The 20437-nt window shown below is 47.0% G+C and overlaps 1 protein-coding gene across 17 annotated transcripts in view; it reads right to left on the bottom strand.

The window, feature by feature from the left end:
- Window positions 1-4506: 4506 nt before the first annotated feature.
- The window catches only part of Atxn7l1 (ataxin 7 like 1), a 228262-nt gene continuing 212331 nt past the window's right edge, over window positions 4507-20437 (bottom strand). For 8 of the 17 annotated variants that reach the window (XM_051144808.1, XM_051144822.1, XM_051144876.1 and 5 more), the window contains 3 exons: window positions 17624-17745; window positions 15999-16304; window positions 12398-13494 (listed from right to left, as the gene is read on the bottom strand). In XM_051144808.1, the coding sequence (XP_051000765.1) occupies window positions 12405-13494; window positions 15999-16304; window positions 17624-17745 (1518 nt within the window). In that variant the 3' untranslated portion in view covers window positions 12398-12404. Of the gene's footprint in view, window positions 5155-7694; window positions 7891-9492; window positions 9568-12397; window positions 13495-15998; window positions 16305-17623; window positions 17746-20437 lie in introns of those variants that run through there. The other 9 variants (XM_051144812.1, XM_051144818.1, XM_051144840.1 and 6 more) reach the window with 9 other exon arrangements.

Here is a 20437-nt window from a genome sequence, read left to right as displayed (position 1 = left end):
CCATTTTCTCTTGCTTCTCCCATCTCACTCTCTCCAGTTACCTGCTGTCTCACCAGCTTAAGATTCTACTGGCTTCTCCTTCCTTGAAAAAAATGAAACAAATACCATCCCATTTCTGCCCAATCCCCAATTCCCTTTGTGCCTTCTAACATCCTTAGGATATTTGTGTTTGTATAAGATACCTTGCTTGATCGTCATGAATCCTCTGAAGCATCTCAGGCTGGCTTCGTCACCTCAAATGCCACCACACCTACTTCCCTAAGGTTTCTGTAGTGGGTGATGGCAACTTGCCAGAAGTATCTTTAAATTCCAATCCCAAGAACCTGTGAGTATGACCTTATCTGGTAAGAGGAGATTTACAATGTAATTAAACAAACTATTGCCAAAAATCATCAAAGTGCCTTTATGGGAAGAAGACGGTGGACGAGGGCCAAGTAAAGATGGAGGCATCTGATGTGTCTCTAAGCCAAGGGATGCCCGCAGTCACCAGAGGTAAGAAGGGATATTCTTCTTAGAGCCTTTGCCTCCACTAGACATTTCTGGTCTTCAGAACTGAGGGATAAGAGAACTGAGTGTATAGCTTGGTGGCAGAGGACCTGGCTAGCATTTACACAGCTCTGGGTTTAGGGCCAGTAGATGGCTCAGTGGGAAAAAGAGTCTGCTGCCAAGCCATGACCTGAACTCACTCCCCAGAACCCAGGTGGTGGAAGGTGAGAACCAACTCCTGCAAGTTGTTCTCTGACCTCCAATCTTCCTGTTTACTGTGGCATGCCCTGCCTAAATAAATAAGAAATGTAAAAAGACAGAGTGTAACCCCTAGCGCTGCACACAAAGCAGTCACACATGCAACAAAACAAAACAAAACAAAACAAAGTCTTAGAACAAACCTGAGAGAGAATACTCTTGTGTTTTTAAGCCAATAAGGTGGTGGTAGCCCTAGAAGGGTCACATGACCTTCACCATACAAAACCTTCCTACTCCTGCCATCAACATTTCTATTTCACTGTGTAGCAGTATGTGATTCCACTAAAACATCTCAAGCCAGGTATGGTGGCAAGCACCTTTAGTCTCAGCACTTGGGAAGCAGAGGCAGGTAGATCTGAGAGTTTGAGGCCAGTCTGGTCTACAGAGCCAGTTCCAGGACAGGCAGGACAACACAGAAAAACTCCATTTTGAAAAGCAAACAAAACCGTCCCCTGTGGTGGGGCATGCCTTTAATCTCAGCACTCAGAAGGCAGAGGCAGGCAGATTTCTGTGAGTTTAAGGCCAACTTGGTCTACATAGTGATTTCTAGGGACAGCCAGGACTACATAGTGAGACCCTGTCTCAAAAATAAAACAAAATTGACAAAAAATGTGCCAAATTCTGGCATTCAGGTACCCCGTTTCTGTTATATTTACTTTCTCTGTGTTTTATCTTCAAGTCCTCAGCAGGTTTGGGCTTCCAGTCGGTCTCTAGGGTCTATTAGTCTGTCTTTATATTCTTTCAAGAAATCATAACCATACCTGTGGTTCTAAATAATTCTGTCCTCCTAAACCAAATGCCTTCAATTTAGACTTGCTGAGAGCCTCAGTTGTGAAGGTATCATTCCCCCTCTCCCGTGTGTGTGTGTGTGTGTATGTGTGTGTGTGTGTGTGTGTGTGTGTGTAGGCATGTGGAGGCCAGTGGCTGATGCTGGCTGTCTTTTCCAGTTACTTCTCCACCTTATTTTTGAGACAGAGTCACTTGCTGAACCTGGAGCTCACTGATTGGCTGGAGCCGCTGGCCAGCACCTCCCAGATCTTCCTGCCTCTGCCTCCCCAGCACTAGGAAAACAGGCATGCTTGGCTGAGCATGTCTATTTATGCAGGTGCTGGAGATCAGATTCTGGTCTTTATCTTGTGTGGCAGTCACTTTCCTGATGCAGCCAGCTTCTCCCTGCCCTAGTGATGTAGCAGTATAGATCTTATACAACAATCTTCATATAAGCAAATGCACATGTACAAAGAGCGCTTTAAAAAAAAAAAAAAAGTTTATTTGCACTACTTTATACTGTATGTAATCCCAGTCCACTTTTGTTTCTTTGGGGTTTGTTGGTGGCATCTTTACCTTCTGTGATCCTATTTTCTGACTTAGGGACAATCTGTTATTTTTCAGTGGGAAACCTCTGACTGTAGTGATGGTGGGAGCGCTCTTTTGGGTTACTCTGAGTGGGAGCTGTCAGGACCATGCAGATCATCCATCATGAGCCCTTCGTTCATCTGCTCATGTTCAGTAGACACAGAATCTGTATCTAGACCCGCACTGCACCCCACCAAAGGGGCAGGGATTTATGAATTTCATTTTCTTGAGCACCACGTTGGGCACCACTTATTGTTTTTAAATTAAAAGTATTATTAGTAGGCCCGGCTAGCAATCAATGAAGACATCAACACTTGTTATATTTTAAAATAGCCTTAGTTAACCTGGGGCAGGGCAGACATTAATCCCCTAAACTATTTTCCATAGTGGGGCAGGTATGAGATAAGCACCATGCCATCTGCTTCTAATAATGTCTATCAAGCTACCTCCCATCCGTAATCCCAAATACTTGTTAATGTTTTTCATCTGGGCCAAATCGTCTGTCCACGCTGGCCATGTGTTTCTCTTCCATCTAACCCATGGCAGCCTTTTTTTTCTTCATTTTGGGGTTTTTTCCTTCCTCCTCATGGCAGTCTTTCTTCTTCTTCCCTGGATTCCTCTGTCTCTAAAATCTTAGCCACACCTCTAGCTCCTCTGCCCAGGTGGGATGGTTTTGTATTAATTAAAAGGTGGGTCACAGAGACAACAAGCAGTTATTAACATCAAAATACATTAGACCACACCCCAACGCACTTAGGTCTCAGCATTTGTTTCTAAGGGTACGATGTAAATTCAAGATCGTTATTTTGTAATGACTAAGAGTGCATTCAAAAACTGCATCCTAGGCTCACTCATAAACCTTAGTGCTTAGCATATTCTGCACCCCCCCCCGTTTTTTTTAGACTAGTCAAGTGCAGTAGTGAGAAGGGGGGAAAGTGTAGAACAAGAGTTCAATCTGTAACTGACTGTGAACAATCAATTGTGATAACTCACTACCTTCGGACCAGCCTATTCTGCCCTTTCAAACACAAACTTAAGGGGAGACTTTTGGGACTCATTGATACAGGCCTGTAATCTCAATAATCAAGAAACCAAAGCAGCAGCATCAAGAGTTCAAGGTCATCTTTGGCTCCATAGTCTGAGGCTTAAGACACACTCTGGGGAAAAAAACCAAACCATCAGCTCATTCTTTGGGTTCTGCCCATACTCACTGACCCCACCACAGTGGCCATAGAATGGTCCTATACAGTGCAACCTTTTACATACTTGGCAGCTTTTTCGATAGGCATATCCATGATGCCCTGGGTAGTTTCAAGGATGTATTGAAGTGAGTATGCAGATTTGAGCCTCTTATCATGCATGGGGTCTTCTGCAGTACGTAAACACTGAGCCACTTTCACAGAGTACCTCATACTGCTTATGTGAAGAGCATGAGGCAGAACATGTGATGGTCAGGGAATACCCCTCCTGTAGCCAAAGCACAGCCCTTTCTGCCTTGGGTTTTTACCTCTGAAGCAATGGTGTCTGCACCCAACAGGATTTCTCGGTTAAAGCCTAGGAGCTATGCTTTATCTAAGCAAGTCTTACTACTGTCTAAAACGTGCCTCAACGTCGCCATTTCTCTTTATAGTTCCCACCATTATCCTGGGGTCATACGGCCATTCTCTCTTTCTTGGTCTCTCTCGCTCTCTGAGACAGGGTCTCACTATGTAGCTCAGGCTGTCCTGGAAATCACAGAGATCCTCCTGCCTCTGCCTCTAGGCCTAGGTTCCCTCTTGGCTTCTTGCAGATGCTTGCACTGGCTGCTAACTCAAGGGAACAAATGGCCCAGGTCCCAACCCACAGCCCTTCAAAGCACAATTCTGTGAGCTCTTGAGTGGCCTTGCCCTTACTTCTGTCTCTCTACCTCTGCTCTACCAATGAGACATCCACTTGGACCAAGTGGTTTGAGAGGCTCTCTTCTACCTGTCCTCCAGAACTTCCAACATGGAGAACTCCTCCACATTGTAGCAGCTTTCGCTCCCCCACAGCTCAGTCCTTCCCACCAGAGCATTTGCTATCCTCTGTAATTACACACTAGAATGTGTGTTATTAATTGCCTTCTCTCCATGTGAGCTGCCTCTAGTAAGTAGCTGGCCTTCTGTCTATTTCTTATCAGTGAACAAAGAGCATGGCTCAGGGGCAGGCACAGAAGTGGCTCTGTAAATATCTGTTCAGTGAGCTCACTATCTTCCACTCTATCATCTCCTGCCAGGAATGCACATCTTCTGGGAAAGGTTGTTCTGGTGAGAGTACCTCCACTCATAAGGAAAACAAAATGTAGTATCATAAAGTTTATAAAAGCCACAAGACTTTGTTTTTACAAACATATAAATTATTTTATTTACAAAGCCATGTTACAAAAAAAAAAAAAAAAAAATACAATCACTCACTGGAGAATATTTCCAGACCTGGTGCTGAACCACGGCAGTATCAATAGATACATATTTGTTCTTTCTTTTAAAAACTGTAAGCCATAGAGTTTACTATTTACACCTACTTCAGACATGTATCTGCTTACAACATCACAGGCATGGAATGGATTCTATCTGATAGTGCTAATTCATAAAGGTGCAGGACAAAGAAGGAAAATACTTAGTGTTACAAAATATGGATCATAGAAAAGAAACCCACTCCGTGAGTGTGGCCTTTGTTGAGTATGATTGGACATGCTCTCTTCAAAATTCTTCTGGAAAAGCTTCTAAAATTGGTTAGTAGGAAAGGACAAATGAACAGGTGCAAATTCTTGTCTGTGCAACAATAGTTATTTAATTTACCCCATGACTGACCAGCTACATAAAACCCACAGAGTTTTGTTTAAAGTGCCATGGGCTGACAGCATAACAAAATATAAGGTGTAAATAGAAAATTTCATTTTTTTCCTTTTCTTTAAACAAGAGTTCACTGAGAATCTGCAATAATAGAATGCGCGGTATAAACTATTTTCTACAAAGGTTGATCAGCGTTATTTACAGTTGGTACATCGATACAAAAGAAGGCATACAAGTTATCCAACTCGATATTTTGATTTTTAAATTTTATATGGCTGACAGGTCTAGGCATTGCGTTATGCTTAACATCCAGAGCCTCTGGCTGGTGACACGTCAGGAGCTCCCCGGGTGGACAGGGGTGTGAGACAGAAGGCTGAGTGGGATGTGGGAAACAGAAAGCCCAGAAGGGTACCACTCTCGATGCTTTAGGGGTTGGTCCAGTTGGATTCCACGAGAGCAAACCCAAGGGACATCTTTTCTTTGCATTCCATTTATTTTTCGAGCGTTTAATACATCAGCCTGGGGTGTGACTGTGAAGGAAGAAAGACCGTGGGTTTTCCCTTTTGCTCAGTTTTCTTGAACTGTCCTCACCTTTTGGTCAAAGCAGTCTCTCAAGTAAGCAGCGTTGGGTGGAGAGCCTCTTTCTTCCAGCTCCGGCTGCGCGGCTCGCATGTGACTGTGCCGGAGCCGGCTTGCTCCAAGAACCCGCCATTTCTCAGAAGCAGCCAATTCACCTCTCAACCTCTGTTTTCCCTCTTTGAGTAGGAGAGTTCGCAGACCAGAGGCTTACTCTGTTGCTGAGACTTGTTTTAATCCTGCAAGTTTTACAACTCAAAATAAATTATGTATTTATATATATATAGAAAACCAACAGACATCTAAAACCGAACAAGACAAAAATTGTGCAAAAATAACAAAGATATGTACACACTTTTGAGTCTGAAGAAATGTACAATAAAAACATAATTCAAAGAACATTTTAAAAATATAAACATTGCTTAAACTTTCCTAAGTTTCATATTATTTCTGAAACTATTCTGGTCAGTTAGCTCTGTAATATAGTAAAACATAAATTATTACAAAATTAACACTATAAAAATTTACTTTAAGAATATCTTCTAAACTTTTTTTCAAAGGATCTAACCTTGTTTATAATTTCTTAAACATTTATAAGTCTTAAAATCTGCCTTAACCTTAAAAAAACAACAAAACCGAAAAACAAAAACAAAAAACAATTGCCCCTTGAATTTGCAATCTCCCCCGCACTCCCTCCCCCCGCCCGCCCCGACATAAATTAACCAGCATATAAGTGCACTTTTAACAGTGGAAAAAGAAAAATGAAATGATCCTAACCAATGTCCTAGTACTTGCTTAATATCAACTCTTGACTTAAAAAAAAAAAAAAATCTTCATTTTATATTTAAAATTTTAGGAATCCTGTAGGAAACACTGTCAGTGCAATTCTACCGACGGAAATCACTCCTTTTGCCTGCCGTCTTTGCCGATTCCAATCCTATGGAGAAACTTTAACAGTAGTCTGATCTTTGGGTTGGGAGAAAAGGAACAGGAAGGAAACCTTTGGGGAGGCAGTGAGGGGTGTGCCCAGCTGCAAAACTAGTATTCACTTCTGATTTGTGGATGGCACAGAACGTCTGGCAGATCACAGCCCAGAACACCTGCTCCGTGCGTGAACTCTTTCTGATTCCCCATTAGAGCTTAATGGTACCGCTGTTTTCTTTCCAACGTCAACGTGAACAGTTTGTTATCTGTGGTGCTCTGGTGCCTCCTGGCCCACTTCTCCTTCTGTGCTTGTCCTTACCAGTGCTCTGGGCTGTCTGTCTGAATTAGGGCATCTGAAGATGGACTGCAAGCATATCTAAGGTGTGGGTGTGCAACCAATGCTACTTCTTATTCCCACTAGGGGTTTGGCACAAAACCCTCCGCGCATAACTTTTCTCTGGAGGAGCCTTTCTGGCCCCAGAACTTTCTCAGCAGCTACGGTCACTGCACCACCACCTGTAGTGGCTTTCCTGGTTCCTGTGGGCTTTCAGCTGATCCAGCTTTAGGCAGTTGTGCACTGTGCCCTGGAAAGGACTCATCGGAGTATATTTATCCCAAACAAGCTCTTGACCAGTCATTGGGTTCCCACCATCTTCCCTTCCTCTCGGGTCAGGCACCTCTGTCCTTGTCCCTGATCAGGTGTATCCTTTCTGAACTGCACAGCTGGGCCTTGGCATGGAGTAAACCACATCATTAAAGGGCCACTGACCTCACTTTAGCTGCTGGAATTTGGCTCTGGACTAGAAGAGCTGCAGAAAGCGGTTGAAGATCCTCCCCCGCCCCGCCCCGCCCCCACCACGAAGCGCAGGCTCCTCCCTAGCAAGTCCCTTCTCCAGCACGTGGTCCAGGGCAGCTGTTGGGAGCCAGCAACTTCTGATGGCCACTGGAGCACAATGGCTGACATTGTGGGACGGAAGGACTAGGTAGGAGAGGGCTCGAGCGAGAATGAGCTCTGCGAGTGCTAAAGTTCAAGAGCTTCCACCGGTGCCGACCCAGAACCGGAACCTGGAACCCAAACCCTAAACCGGAACCTGGAATGGGAACCAACAGTTTGCAACCTCTCTTCTCAGGGCTGGAGCAAAATGACGGTGAACTAGCAGCATTAGGAGCAAGGGGAGTGACCCCAAATGTGGAAGAATATATAAAACATGACAAATGACAAACAGAGAAAACACTGTTCTTTTGCCTTTTTTTTTTTTTTAAACTAAAAATCCGTGTTTAAAAAAAAAAAAGAAAAGAAAAAAAGGCCAGAGCCACAGGCAGCATCCAGGAAACACAGGAAACATTCCCCTCCATGGGCCAGTGCCCTCCCTTCTCCAGACTTAGTCTCCTGGGGAGGATGACAATTGGACTGGTTTGAAGTGGCTTCACCATCTTGTTAGGGAAGAGTCCTTATCCTGCCCATTCTGCTTGTGTTCTTCTAGGAAAGAAAAGAAACACTTATCTCATTCAGGATGACACATGAGAATCGGGGAGGGGGTGGCACGGACATCAGTTTTCTTGTATATCACAGAAAGGAAAAGAACTACTTGTACCTGGCTAGGAGGAGTCATGCTTTGTAGCTAAGAGGATGGCTGTAAAGGAGCCCATGGGTTGGTTACAATAGCTCCAAGGCTAGAGGGGAACATGAGGACACGTGCAGTGGGCATTCACAGGATCTTGCCTGGGTAGAGGGCTAGGGTACCTGTATATTTTCTTTGTATCATTTTTAATAGTTCATTGTTCATACATAAAATAAATGGCCTGATGAGTTACCAAACGAAGGCATATAGCCCTGGTTTAAGTAGGGGACCTTTGGAGAATTGGGGTGCAATTCTTCTGTGTGGCCATCTTCACTTATCAGCTGAGTACAACCTTGTCCCTCATGGAGTTGCTACAAAGCTTCAATGACTGTGATGCCTGCAAGGCAAGGGCCCCAGGAAGTAGCAGCTGCTGGCATCATTATATACTTGCTCCAGGCAACTGCCAGCATGTGAGTCCGCATCTGGAGCAAGGGGTACCCACATGCTCTACTTGCAAGGGTAAACGTGTATCCTCCAGGCATGCACAGCAGCCACTAGACAGACTCCATCAACTGAGGCTACCGGGTGGATGCATGCCTCTCTCCTGGATTAGCAAACATCTGGCTACAGTTTCTTAGTCACACAGAGGGCCAAAGTGACTCAGGACCCCGGGGACCCTCCAGCCTCTGGGGATGAGAAAATAGCTCTACCCTTAATCTTTGTCCAAATTGTGGCCCAAGGTTTGTGGGGAATATCTCAAAGGGCAAAACACCAATACACTGCTATTCTGTATTAACAAACCTAGAACACACACTGTATGCTGAGGCAATACATCAACCTGCTGTTTCTATTTGCTGCTCCACCTGAGAGGCATAACTGCCTCCCTACCTTTCCCCCAGACATGCATGCATGCTTCTTTGGAAAATCTCTGGGCTTTCACACTGATTACTCTAACTCCTCAAGTTTATCAGCACCACTGCAAGTCTTTCTGAATGTTTCCACTGTGAAAATACACCCTTAATGGGAGCTACAGTTCATCCAGGGTCTCGGAGAAGGCAAGACATGCACCACCAGCAATGGCCTCTGTTACCTTAGTTCACTTTCGCATTGCCCTTAGGAGGCAGTATTAGTGTGCCAGCTAACAAACCCAAATCAGATCCCTAGAGAATCAATCTGCAGACACCACAGAGCTGGTAATAACAATCATTACAGCTAACATGTGACTTTACTATGTGCCAGAGGGTGCTTTTGCTATGTTTTCGGAAAAAACTAATTTAATTCTTACATAGGTCATAGGACCTTAGAGACCATCAGAATCTCCATTTTATAGAGGAAGAAATGGAGCATAGAGAACTAAGTTGCTCAAGGACCCAAAGCTGATAACTAGAAGCTCTACCTTTGGAAGGCAGGTTAGCCCTTTCAGTTGGAGGTGAGACTTGAACTAGGGTCTGACCCCAGGGCACATCCTTCCTGGCCTGATGTCAGTTCTATGTGGCTTCTTCCCACCCTTAGAAACTTACCTGTCGGCTGTGTCCTGGGCTGGATATGCTTGCAGGACCGGATTGTGACAAAGCTAGGCTGCTATTTTTTCCAACCTGAAAGACATCATGAACCCCCATTCAAACACGGAGGCAGCTTGGGAAAGAGTCTCTGATGTCCTATGTTGTCAGGACAGAAGAGCAGGGCAGTGCTACATGCTTTACTCCCTTGAATCCTCAGAGTGGATGCTTCCAACTTCAATGGCACAAAAGGAGACAACAGATTATGGGGGCTCTGAGGATGCCCCTCTCCAGAGATAAAACATCAGTGGGAGCTCTTATTTTTGCTCCTCAGATGTGCAGACTATAGGAAGCAGAGCTTGTCACTCTGTAGCTCAAGAACCCACAAGCTTATGGCCCATGATAAAGTACCAGGTCTGTCTGTCTAGGAGAACCAGCACTCAGCCTCTTGCTCTTCAGGAACCCTGCTATCGGTGCTGGGCTGCCCTTGCATATGCAGTAAAGGAGGGAGGGTACTTGGCTCAGCCTGGCAGGGTCCCTGGGATGGCACGCTTGGGGACATATATGTAGCCTCTCTGTGGAACTGTTCTTGGCCCCTAGTAGGGTGGGCTCTGAGGGGAGGTGATGTCAGTCCCGTGGCCTCAGCTCAATTTTCAGCTGTTGCCCCCAGCCTTGAGGCTCCTCCACTCTTCACTCCCCCTTTGCACATGGGCACAAGCCTTTCATTCACAGCACTGCTGTGTCCAATTTCATACCTTAATGGAAAAGTTTGGCCTTTTACTTCCCAGATGCAACTAGTGGAAACTGCAAGTTGTCAGCAAGGCACAGAGGTTCATTTTTGGACTTCTCTTTTGAGACAGGATCTATGTTGCTCCAGCTGGCCTGGAATTCACTGTGTAGCTGAGCTTGAACTCCTGATTCTCCTACCTCCATCTTGCCAGTGCTAGGATTACACATGGGCGACCACTCCTGGCTTTCACAATAGGTTTCTTGAACTCTCTTCTCTGCCTTTTCATAAAAGCGACAGAGATGCCAAAGGCCTTTTCTTAATTCTTGGACATGCCCAGTGGGGAGTCTAGCCAAAGCCATTTCTCAGTGGCCTAGTGACAAGCATTGAGCTATCACCACCACCTTGGGGGTTGGGGGCTGCCTGCCCTGCAGGCAGCTGTCAAGGCTCTCCTAATGCACATTATCTGGGGAGGCTTATCTGTTCTTCCCAAGGCTAGATTTGCTGACTCATCATGCTGACTAAGCATTTCAGGCAGGCTGGGAGCCAACAGGCCAGTGCTCAATACATAGGCACTTCAGACCAACTCCTGGGTTTAAGTCCCAGCCCCACTATTCACTTATGATATGACTATGGGAACCTTGCATCACCTCTGATGCCTTGTTCAGCTCATACATAAAATGGGTCAATAACAGATTAGGTATTGAGTTCCCGGATCTGAAGTATCTGGGGACAGGGACATGTAGTCAGCTGCTAGAACTTGATCTAAATTGAGGAAAGCAACATGACTTTGCTGCACCAGGGGAGAGCCACAGACTAGTGGAGTGGCCCTGCCTAGCCACCTGTCGGACACATGGACTCCTTGGTCTGACTCCCAGCCTGCTTGCCTGCAATCTGCCTTTTCACAAGCTCCCCAGATGTATTGTGGGTACACATTCCACTAGAAGAAGCTGTGTGTGCCTCCTTCTGAGTCTACACAAGATACTGGCTAGCAATCTGGTCTCCAGGTAGGATATGGAGGGCGCTGGGTGAATATGATATTAGAGGACTTGTGTCTCACCTTGGCCAAGGCTGCAGCTGTCTGGCCCTTGTTCATGTGTGTGCTTATGAATCCCCCTTAGGAGGTACTCTTCTTGGGGTTTTGCTAAGTGTCATATATGGTGACCCAAAACATTAAAGCAGTGGTTCTCAACAGATGGGTCACGACCCCTTTGGGAGCCAAACAACCCTTTCATGGGGGTTGCATATCAGATATTTATATTATGATTCATAAAAGTAGCAAAATTAGACTTATGAAGTAGCAACAAAAATAATCTTATGGTAGGGGGTCACCACAACATGAGGAACTGTATTAAAAGGTCATAGCATTAGGAAGGTTGAGAACCACTGCACTAAAACATCTTCTAATAAACATCTCCTAAATCTCTGAAGTCCCTATGGCTAAATGGGCTGGCCTTAGGGTCAGGTGCTAGTTCCATGGTGGTAAACCTGGGCTACCCTTGCCTCCAGAAGGGAGGTTCTCAGAGCCCACTTGGAACAGGCTGAGGAACCAGGGGCCCTGCCCTCCAGCTCTGAGCTCCCATCTGGTGGACCCAGGGTAGTAGAGGGCTATCATGAGTAGCTCTCCCACTCTGAGGAGATAACCTGGATTTGGGGACAGGAACAGAGACCAAGGAAAGACACCGCTATTCATGGGCCATCCGCACTTCCCAGCTTCTTTACAGTGCACACTCCTGTGGGTAGCCTGGCACAGAGTGCTCCTTTGCTACTGGGTGCCGCCTTGCTTTAGGAAGGGAGGGGCTATATCACATATTAGGAAGGGAGGGGCTGGAGACAGCCTGATGAGGTGAGGACAATCACCTGGGAGCTGGATGCTCGGGCTGCCCTCTCTCCAGGTGACACCTGGCAACACTTAACCAGCCCGAGTCTCAGGCTCCACCTGAGGGGGTTCCAAAAGATCAGAGCAAACTTCTTAGCAACAGAACTCTTTAATGAAGTCGTCCTCAGAACCCCAAGACGTGAAACAGGCAAAAGGAATGGAGGGCAGGGGGAACTCAGAACCTCTTTGCGCCTCAGTTTACCCATCTGTAAAGCGATGGCCATTCTGTAAGCCCTGTGATGGGTTGGTGTGAGGGCTAAAGGGAGTGATCACTGCAAAGTGCTTTAGCATAGTGGACTAGCAAAGTGAACGGCTTACCAAAAACTCTCAGAGCAGAGGGTGAACATTGCCTACAGGGAACCTGGGAAAAGGAGCCATGCTTGCATTACCTGTCTGAGCCACCTGGCCAAGCAGGGGCGCTGCCCAGCTCCCCCTGCCCCCCAGAGCCGATGAAGGCAGTGCCAGGAGCTCCCTTACCTGCCGAGAGGAGGTGCTGTTAACGGGATCGGGCACCGGTGCAAGAAGGCTGGGTGGGTTCTTTTTGTGAACGCTATTCATACCAGGCATTTTAGTGATCTTACAGGCTTTGCTACTGGGACTTGAATTCTTACGCTTTTTTCCTTCTGATTTGTCAAAAGAGAGGGGCAGAGAAGACACAGCATTGTGTGAGGCCAGAGAGAGGTCCCCTGCATGGAGCGCAAGGGAGGGCACAGAGAGGGGACAGGAGCCACTGCTGCCACCCACAGCGCCCACCTGTCTCACTATGTCCATGGGGCCGCTGGGCAGCGAGGTCCGTCCTGAGGGCTCCAGCTTGGCACCGAGTGGGCTTACCCCGTTATTTGAGTTGTGCACAGACAGACTGTTATAGGGAGGGGCTGCCTGATAGGAGTTCAAAGCGGAACTGGCATTCAAAACGCAGTTCTTTTTGTGGGGCCCTGACAATGGAGACGAGAGGGAAGCCTGCAAGGGTAAGGAGGAGGAAGTCGAGGACTGCGGCTTCCTCTTTTTGTTACTTGGAGATTCGTCGCTACGAGCTGACAGGTCTTTCGCTTTTGAGGATTTGCTGGTTTTGGTTTTGGATGGCTTGTGGGATGGGGAAGGAATGACAGCTGGTATCGGGGACACGGCAGATGGGGCCTTGAAGGTTGAGTCCATGATGCTGAGGGTTGCAGCCACATGGGGGAAAGCTGTGGTGTGGGACATGAGGACGCGTGGGTCCGGCGATGCCACAAAAGCTGCGTCTGAGAGCATGGCTGATGTCATTATGTAAGAAGAGGTGAGTCTCGAGCTGATGGGAGCTGAAGGAAGATACACAGCACTGGGGTTGCTGAAAGGCTGCAAAACGGATGCTGGAACAGGGGTGGTGATGTGGGCTGCTGGCGAGGGCATGGGGCTATCTGCCGCAGGAGGGATCTTCCTAAACACGAGAGAAGAGCCAAAGAGAAACAGTGAGACATTGGGTTGGCATCGCCTGGGAGGCCCGGGTGAGCTTTCATCAGCAGGGCTACTGAGGATACCCGGCAGGACCAGACTATGGAAAATGAAGCCTTGAAGGATGGTGAGATCTGAAGGATGGCCCTTCCTTACGCTGCCACTAACGCAGCATCAGCATCTATTTTAACACATTCAGAGCCTGTTCTCTATGCTTAGCTACTGGAGACTGGCTCATATGGGTTCATGAGTAAAAGACAAATGCTATTAAGACTATAAATATCCTGAGCAGTCTCCCCCACCTCAACACTCCTTCGGTGGTGATAAAAAGTGGTTCTTAATGAGGAGAAAAGGCCTTGGCCAGCTGGACATGTCCCCCTCTGCCTACTGCAACCTCTATCATTGCTTTCCCCACACTAAATTTGGCTGGACACATTTTGGGAAAGGCCTTCTCCCCACTTGTCAGCATCCTCTTGTGTTTGTTACCCAGTGCCTCTGGCTACTCTGGAGAGAGGTGTTTCCACTTTAGCTCATGCCTATTGGATCGTGGTGGCCACAGAAAGTCAGGAGTTGGAAAAATGATCATATCAAGTTGCCCATTACTTAAAGCAACATATTTTTTTCCCCTCTTCCTCATTCTACTTTGGGGGGGGTGGGTGGGTGGCACGGGGCTGCCCTTCAAAAAGTCTTCTTACTCCTAGGATGGGAGAAGGTGAGAGTCCCAGACCCTTGTGCACCTAGAGGGGACCAGGAATTTATGTGCAGGCTATGGGCAGGGCAGAACAATAGCATGTGAACAGGGGAGCGATGGTGCCTGAGGGCAAAGTCTTTGGAGCTGATGCCAACATCAGGCAGAGCATCATTCTTAAGGCTCCTGCATAATTTCTTTTCTTTTCTTTTCTTTCCTTTTCTTTAAAGACAGTGTCTCACCAAGCCCCTGAACTTGTGGTCTTCCTGCGTCAGCCTTCTAAGTGTAGGATTATAGGTATGTGAAAACACCTAGCCAGAAAACCATCTCTGCCTTTGGACTTCTGTTGGCAATGGCTCCCACCTCCATCTATGGCGTAGGTCCAAGCTGCTGCTGCTCTTAGGACCAGGAATGGGGGTCGGGGTGGGGAACAACAGCCATGGTATCACAGCCTGCTCCTGATTTTGCAAGAAATAAGTGACCTTAGAAGCCAGAGAATGCTTTCAAATTAGCTTTTTTTCTTTTTTCTTTCTTTCTTTCTTTCTTTCTTTTTCTTTTTTCTTTTTTTTTGCAAAGCCCTCTGTGTGTTTCCAGGAGCTGTCCTTCTCTGAAGCAGTACCAGGAGGCAAGCTGCTTGAAGCACAGGGAAAGACAGGGCTCAAACAGCCTATTCTCCTCTGTAGGCTACCTCCAGCTGACAGGGAAACTCTCCTAGCATCCCACTCTGAATATCACTTGTCTGGCCCTTGTAGTAGAGCCCGTGGCTTCCATGTCAAGGTGGAATCCAGAGGCATCCTTGAGTGCGGAAGCACACTGTCTTTGAAACTGTCAGACCAAGGAGATCAAATATAAGGGAGGAGCGTTGCCAAACCCGCAGCAGCCATGATGGCGTCTGAGAATTTCCTTCCTCTCAAGGCCATGGACCATCAAAGCTCCTGGCAGCCCTACACAAGATGCTGCGCAGATACTCTTTTTTTGCAATGGATGAATGAGTGTATGAACAGATGGATGGATGGAGAGGTGGATGGGGAAGCAGGTGATCTCAGCAGCAACACCACTGTATTGTCAGGGACTGTGCATGCTGGGCAGGGATTCCCATAGAGGCAGACCATGGAGGTCTGCACATATCCTGAGAACTGTCTGCCTCCGCATAACCCTGTCTTGACATGGGAAAGCACATCCTTGGAGGCCCAAGTGACACTCTTGCTGTCTTTGTTACCCTACTGTGGCACTGCAGGTGCCCCACCCCCGCTTCTGTTCTTACCATCTAAATACAGAGAGACAGACACAGTGGTAGAGGTTTGACCGTGACTTGTAATAAGGGTAATTTACAAGTACCAGATAGCTAATTTACTCAAGGGGGTGGGGCTTCACCTGGGGACCATGAATGGGATACATCTTAATGTCCCAGTTTATATTTTTCTCATTAAACAGTAAACCATACTTCTAATTGTGCAGGCAGAATTGAGGTCCTAAATCTTACTTAGCCCCTACCCAAGATAGAAATGGCTGCAGCTTCTGGTATATTTTCTAGACGTTTCTTTCCTTTCCTCTCTAACCCTTACTGGTGTAGGAGAAGTGGGAGGAAGGGCTGTCCCTGTAAGCCTCGCCCCCCCCCCCCATGCTAAACAGTTTCAGTATTTCCTACATGCCCGTGGCAGCATTCACCTTCCCTGGGCTGCCTGACCTAGGCTTTGCACGCTGGCCTACAGGAAGTCCCAGATAAAAGCCCAGAGACATGAATAAATTCCTGACAGCTCCCATCCTCCCCTGCCAGCTGGTGTGGAGATCCAGATGCTGACCTGGCTGAAAGAGAATACTGTGTTGGCGTCTCCTGATGCAGAGTTAAATGCTTGTTAAAGAAAAAAGAGTCTTGGCCGTTCCTTTTCTTCCTAATGTCTTCCATGCCCCCATCGGCTGCCATCCCTCCAGGGTCGGGCCCTTCAGGGCCTGGAGTTTGGGCAGCGAGGTTGAGAGGGCAGCGGGGTGCTACGCTCTCCAGAGTTGACACCCAGGCAGCCCCAATGTTGCTCAGTGACAGCAGATTGGTTAGGCAAGTCCTGAACAGAGGGGAGGGACCTGATGCCCTGTGGCTCGGGCTTCTGTGCCTGAGGAGGAAAGGAATATGGAGCTTGAGCTGACAGAGCACCAGCGAGTGAAATACAGATCAACACATTCCTTCCACGTGCCAGGGATGTACACTTCTATAACATAGGGGATCAGAGAGCTGGGCGAATAACCAGGACTGGCCGCCATGTTTGGAAGCTAACGCAGAGGGCTAGGCCATAAAATAACCAAGAACTACATTATCCCTAAGCAGGACTTTCTAAGATTCTGAATGCACACAAACGGAAATTAACGATGCCTTGTAGACACGCAGGGCAGTCACTCACGCAGGAAGACATGACAAGCTTCTCTTGTGGCCCTTTCCTAGTTGATACACCAACATCTGTCCTGAGTCCCCTGTCAGTGCTTAAGAGAAAAAATGGGGGCTCAGTTCTATGTGAGCAAACGGGCTAAGATGGCAGAGCTGCTCGCGGAAAGGCTGTAGGTTCTGTTTTCTGTTTCTCAGGATGCCCTGTGGCCTCTCCTGGGCCTCACTGGGCAGGTCTCGACTATGACTGGGACCCAGAGTGACATGATCCATCCTTTTATTGGAGTACACACCCAAGCTCCCTTAGGAGTGTGGGATAGGGACACTCAGAGGTTGGTTAAGTGGCCAAAGTGTAGCTTCTTGTGTGTCATGGCTGAGAGGGTCCAGGCCTACTATTCCTTCCCAAGAGCATTCTGGGTCTCTCCCTTTCTGTAAATCCCTTGTAAAATGTAAATGCACTGGGCAATGTTGGAGAATAAGCAATGGATCATATGCTGGAGTTTAGAGGAGAGAGAGGAGGAGAGGTGAGGAGAGGGCCCTAGGGAGACGGGGAGGGCCAAAGACAAACGTAACCAACTCCACAACATTGTTCAGAATCTTCCCTCTTGGCAACTGTACATAGTTTTTAATGAGTAACTAACTAGATATTGGTCTGTAACCATTATGAAAATTTTACTATCGCTCCTAACCCATTAACATGACAAACAGAAGCACATTCTTAACATCTTTGGACAATCTGAGTAGTGATTTAAAAGGAAAGAAAAAAGCCCTATAATCCCTTGACATAAACACAATTTTACCTAAGATCCGTTTCATTTGGTTTAGAAGATTACCAACACAACCATCTCCCAAGAAGATAAAGCAAACAGCACACCACAGGTGTTTCTAAAAAGCTATTAATCAGACCTGACATCTCCGAGTTACTCAGCAATCCTAACTTTGGGATCATTTTGGTCTATGGCCAGCCAAATACTGGGGCTTGTCTACAAGGCTGGGGCTTGGGCAATGGTGGGGCAGCTCTCATCTTAGATCGCAAAGAAACTGCTCACTTACTTCCACATCTGCGAATTCAAGTGCTTTTCTACCATGGAGTTTATTGCGAGCCGGAACCGATCCCATCGTCTATCAAACACATAGTACCCTCGTCCCATGAGGCGGCTCCCGAATGAGCAGAACTGTGAAGGGGGGAAAACACTTTAATTTTGATTACAGGTTAATAAGCTACACAGAGAAAGATAACATTTGCATAAAGACACACAGGGGTACCATTTTTACTCAAAATAAAAGAAGCAACTGGTACTGAAGCCAAAAATATTTCTATGATGCTGTAGTTTGAGTTCTGGGTTCCCAGCAGAACCTCACATTCTCTGGCATGGAGGAAGCACACTCTTAACTTCTGGGGTGGAGCCAGTATTTCAGTATAGAAAACAAGAGGACAACTAAACTGAGGAGGACCTTGCAGCTCCTTCTATTCGTTATACCACCCATTATCTCTAGGAACTTGGGGCTCCCTGCCTCCATTGTAGGAACCCTGGTCCTCTGGGAGAGCAGCCAGTGCTCTTAACCACCCATGTCTCTCCAGCCTCTAAAACACTTCTTGTTTGTTTGTTTTCGCATAGACAGGGTCTCACCATGTACTCTGGCTATTCTGGAACTCACTATGAAGACCAGGCTGGCCTTGAACTCACAGAGCTCTATCTGCCTCTGCCACACCTGCATGCTTCATCTGCTCTCATAAGATGCCCTGGAATACAACACAAGTCCGAGCTCTTACTTACTCAGTCCCCTTTGCCAATTATGATCCTACCCTTTGATGCCCGGTTTATAATGCCCATTGCTAATGGCCTCATCTGACTGACCCTCCCACCGTGGACACTGATGGCACATCTACTGTCTATTACATTGCATTTCACTTAGATCCATTCTATGCACATAACTGCATATGTGCTGGCTATCAATGTTTAAAGTGTGGAGGACTTCATTCTCTTCCCCCTCAGTGTACAGATCATACAGTTTAGGAATTAAAAAAGGGGAGATTAGGATTTAGGGAGCTGAGGCAAGAGGATTAAGAGTTCAAATGCAGCCTGGGCTACGCAGTTGAGACCGTCTTAAAAAAAAAAAAGTGGACTAGGGAGAAAAATTTCCACAGAAATGTTTAAGATAAACCACTGCATTTAAAACTTATGGCCGAAATAGCCAGGCATTTAATAAACACTGATTATGATGTATCTGGGGCCAGCAGACAGAAATGCAAGAAGCAGCCTCCGAGAAGGTGACATTTGGTGGGTCTAGAGCTCAGGGAAGTCTGCAAATGACTCCATAATTCAAGTGGCACTTTGCCCATCCCCCAAGCCTCCAGCAGCTCCCTGGCTGCAAGCCCAGACTCAGTGCTGGATTGGCACCCATTCCACAAAGGCATCCTGGAGCCAGCCTTCGGAACCAGTCTCAGGAGGAGCTGTAGGATCTTCCCTTTGTTCTTTGTTAAGACCTCGCTCCCCACAAAATCTGATACTGCAAATTACTTACTACAGCAAATGCTTCCTGACCAAGAAGGAAAACATACATGGGAACTCTCCAGCACAGAAGCTGCTCTCCACCTCTCTGTGGGAGCTGCTCCTGATGTAGCCACCACTTCCTCTTTCATCCCAATTATTAAGGACACATTGAGCGAGGGTTTATTACAAAAACAACAACAAAATGATTTAACGTGTCAGTTGGCCATGAGAAGAAGAAGGAAAAAAAAAAAAAAAGCAAAGAAACAAACCCATAGTTTTTCCATTTTGATGGGCAAAACATTAAGGGCCTATAATGTCCTGCAAATGTGGCTAATCTTCTGCAGCAGCTTGCCCTGTGGACAGATGCCTTGATGCTCTCCAGATCCTGGCCTTAGGGGTGAGGCCAGTATCTTTTTGAGACTTGGGAGCTGGTTTTGGCTACCAGAGTATCTAATACCACTTAGATGCAAGGCCGGGTAGCCAGGGAAGCTGGCACCGTGTGCCTTGGGCTGAGCTGTAGATGTTCACTGTGGCAGACCTTGCTGCTGACACTTCATCTGCAGTGTCCTGCCTTCCCTGGCCTTGTCTTCTCCTTGCTAACACAGCCACACTTTTGTCTTGATATCTTGTGTGCAGCAGTTGCAGACCTTGGGATGAGGCACAGCTGAGTCACCACACTCCTTTCTTTCTCTGCCACCTGCCAATGCAGTGACAGACAGGTGGCAGAGTTCTACTACATGCACGGAGACATCTGTTGGGCTTTCATGGGAAGCTCTTGTTGTGTAAGTAAAGAAAACAGCATCCTGGGAGACCCCTTTTCTTTGTGTCCCCTTCCTTTCTGTTTAGAATGCTACCAGGTGCAGATGTGACACCGGAGCTGTGGTGGCTGTATTAAAACATGAACAGCAAAGATATGGACAGACATAGTAGAGAGGCTCAACCAAGGCTGTAGTCAATGCACCTGCCTGTAGACATCTTGTCATGTAAAATCCGGAAATGCTCTCTTTCTTTTTGTTTTGTTTGTTTGTTTTTGGAGACAGGGTTTCTCTGGTAGCCTTGGCTGTCCTGGAACTCACTCTGTAGACAAGGCCGGCCTTGAACTCAGAGATCCACCTGTCTTTGTCTCCGGAGTGCTGGGATTAAAGATGTGCACCACCACTGCCCGGCAAGACACCCTGCCAGTAAGATAATGTAATGTCCCTTTTGTGAATATGGAGGCCCTGGGCTTTCTACAACTGCAGACCAAATCATTACAACTGGTCCCTCACTATTCCTGTACTGGCAGAGTCTCAGGTTACAGGTGAGCCACGGGTCACCATCATCTCCAGAAAGGGGAAGTGGCACACATATGGAGGAGGAGGGGCCAGCCTTG

The sequence above is a fragment of the Acomys russatus genome, chromosome 1, assembly GCF_903995435.1.
Source record: "Acomys russatus chromosome 1, mAcoRus1.1, whole genome shotgun sequence".
Classification (NCBI taxonomy): domain Eukaryota; kingdom Metazoa; phylum Chordata; class Mammalia; order Rodentia; family Muridae; genus Acomys; species Acomys russatus.
Note: the sequence above shows the minus strand (reverse complement) of the source record. Positions and strands in the feature narration are given on the sequence as shown.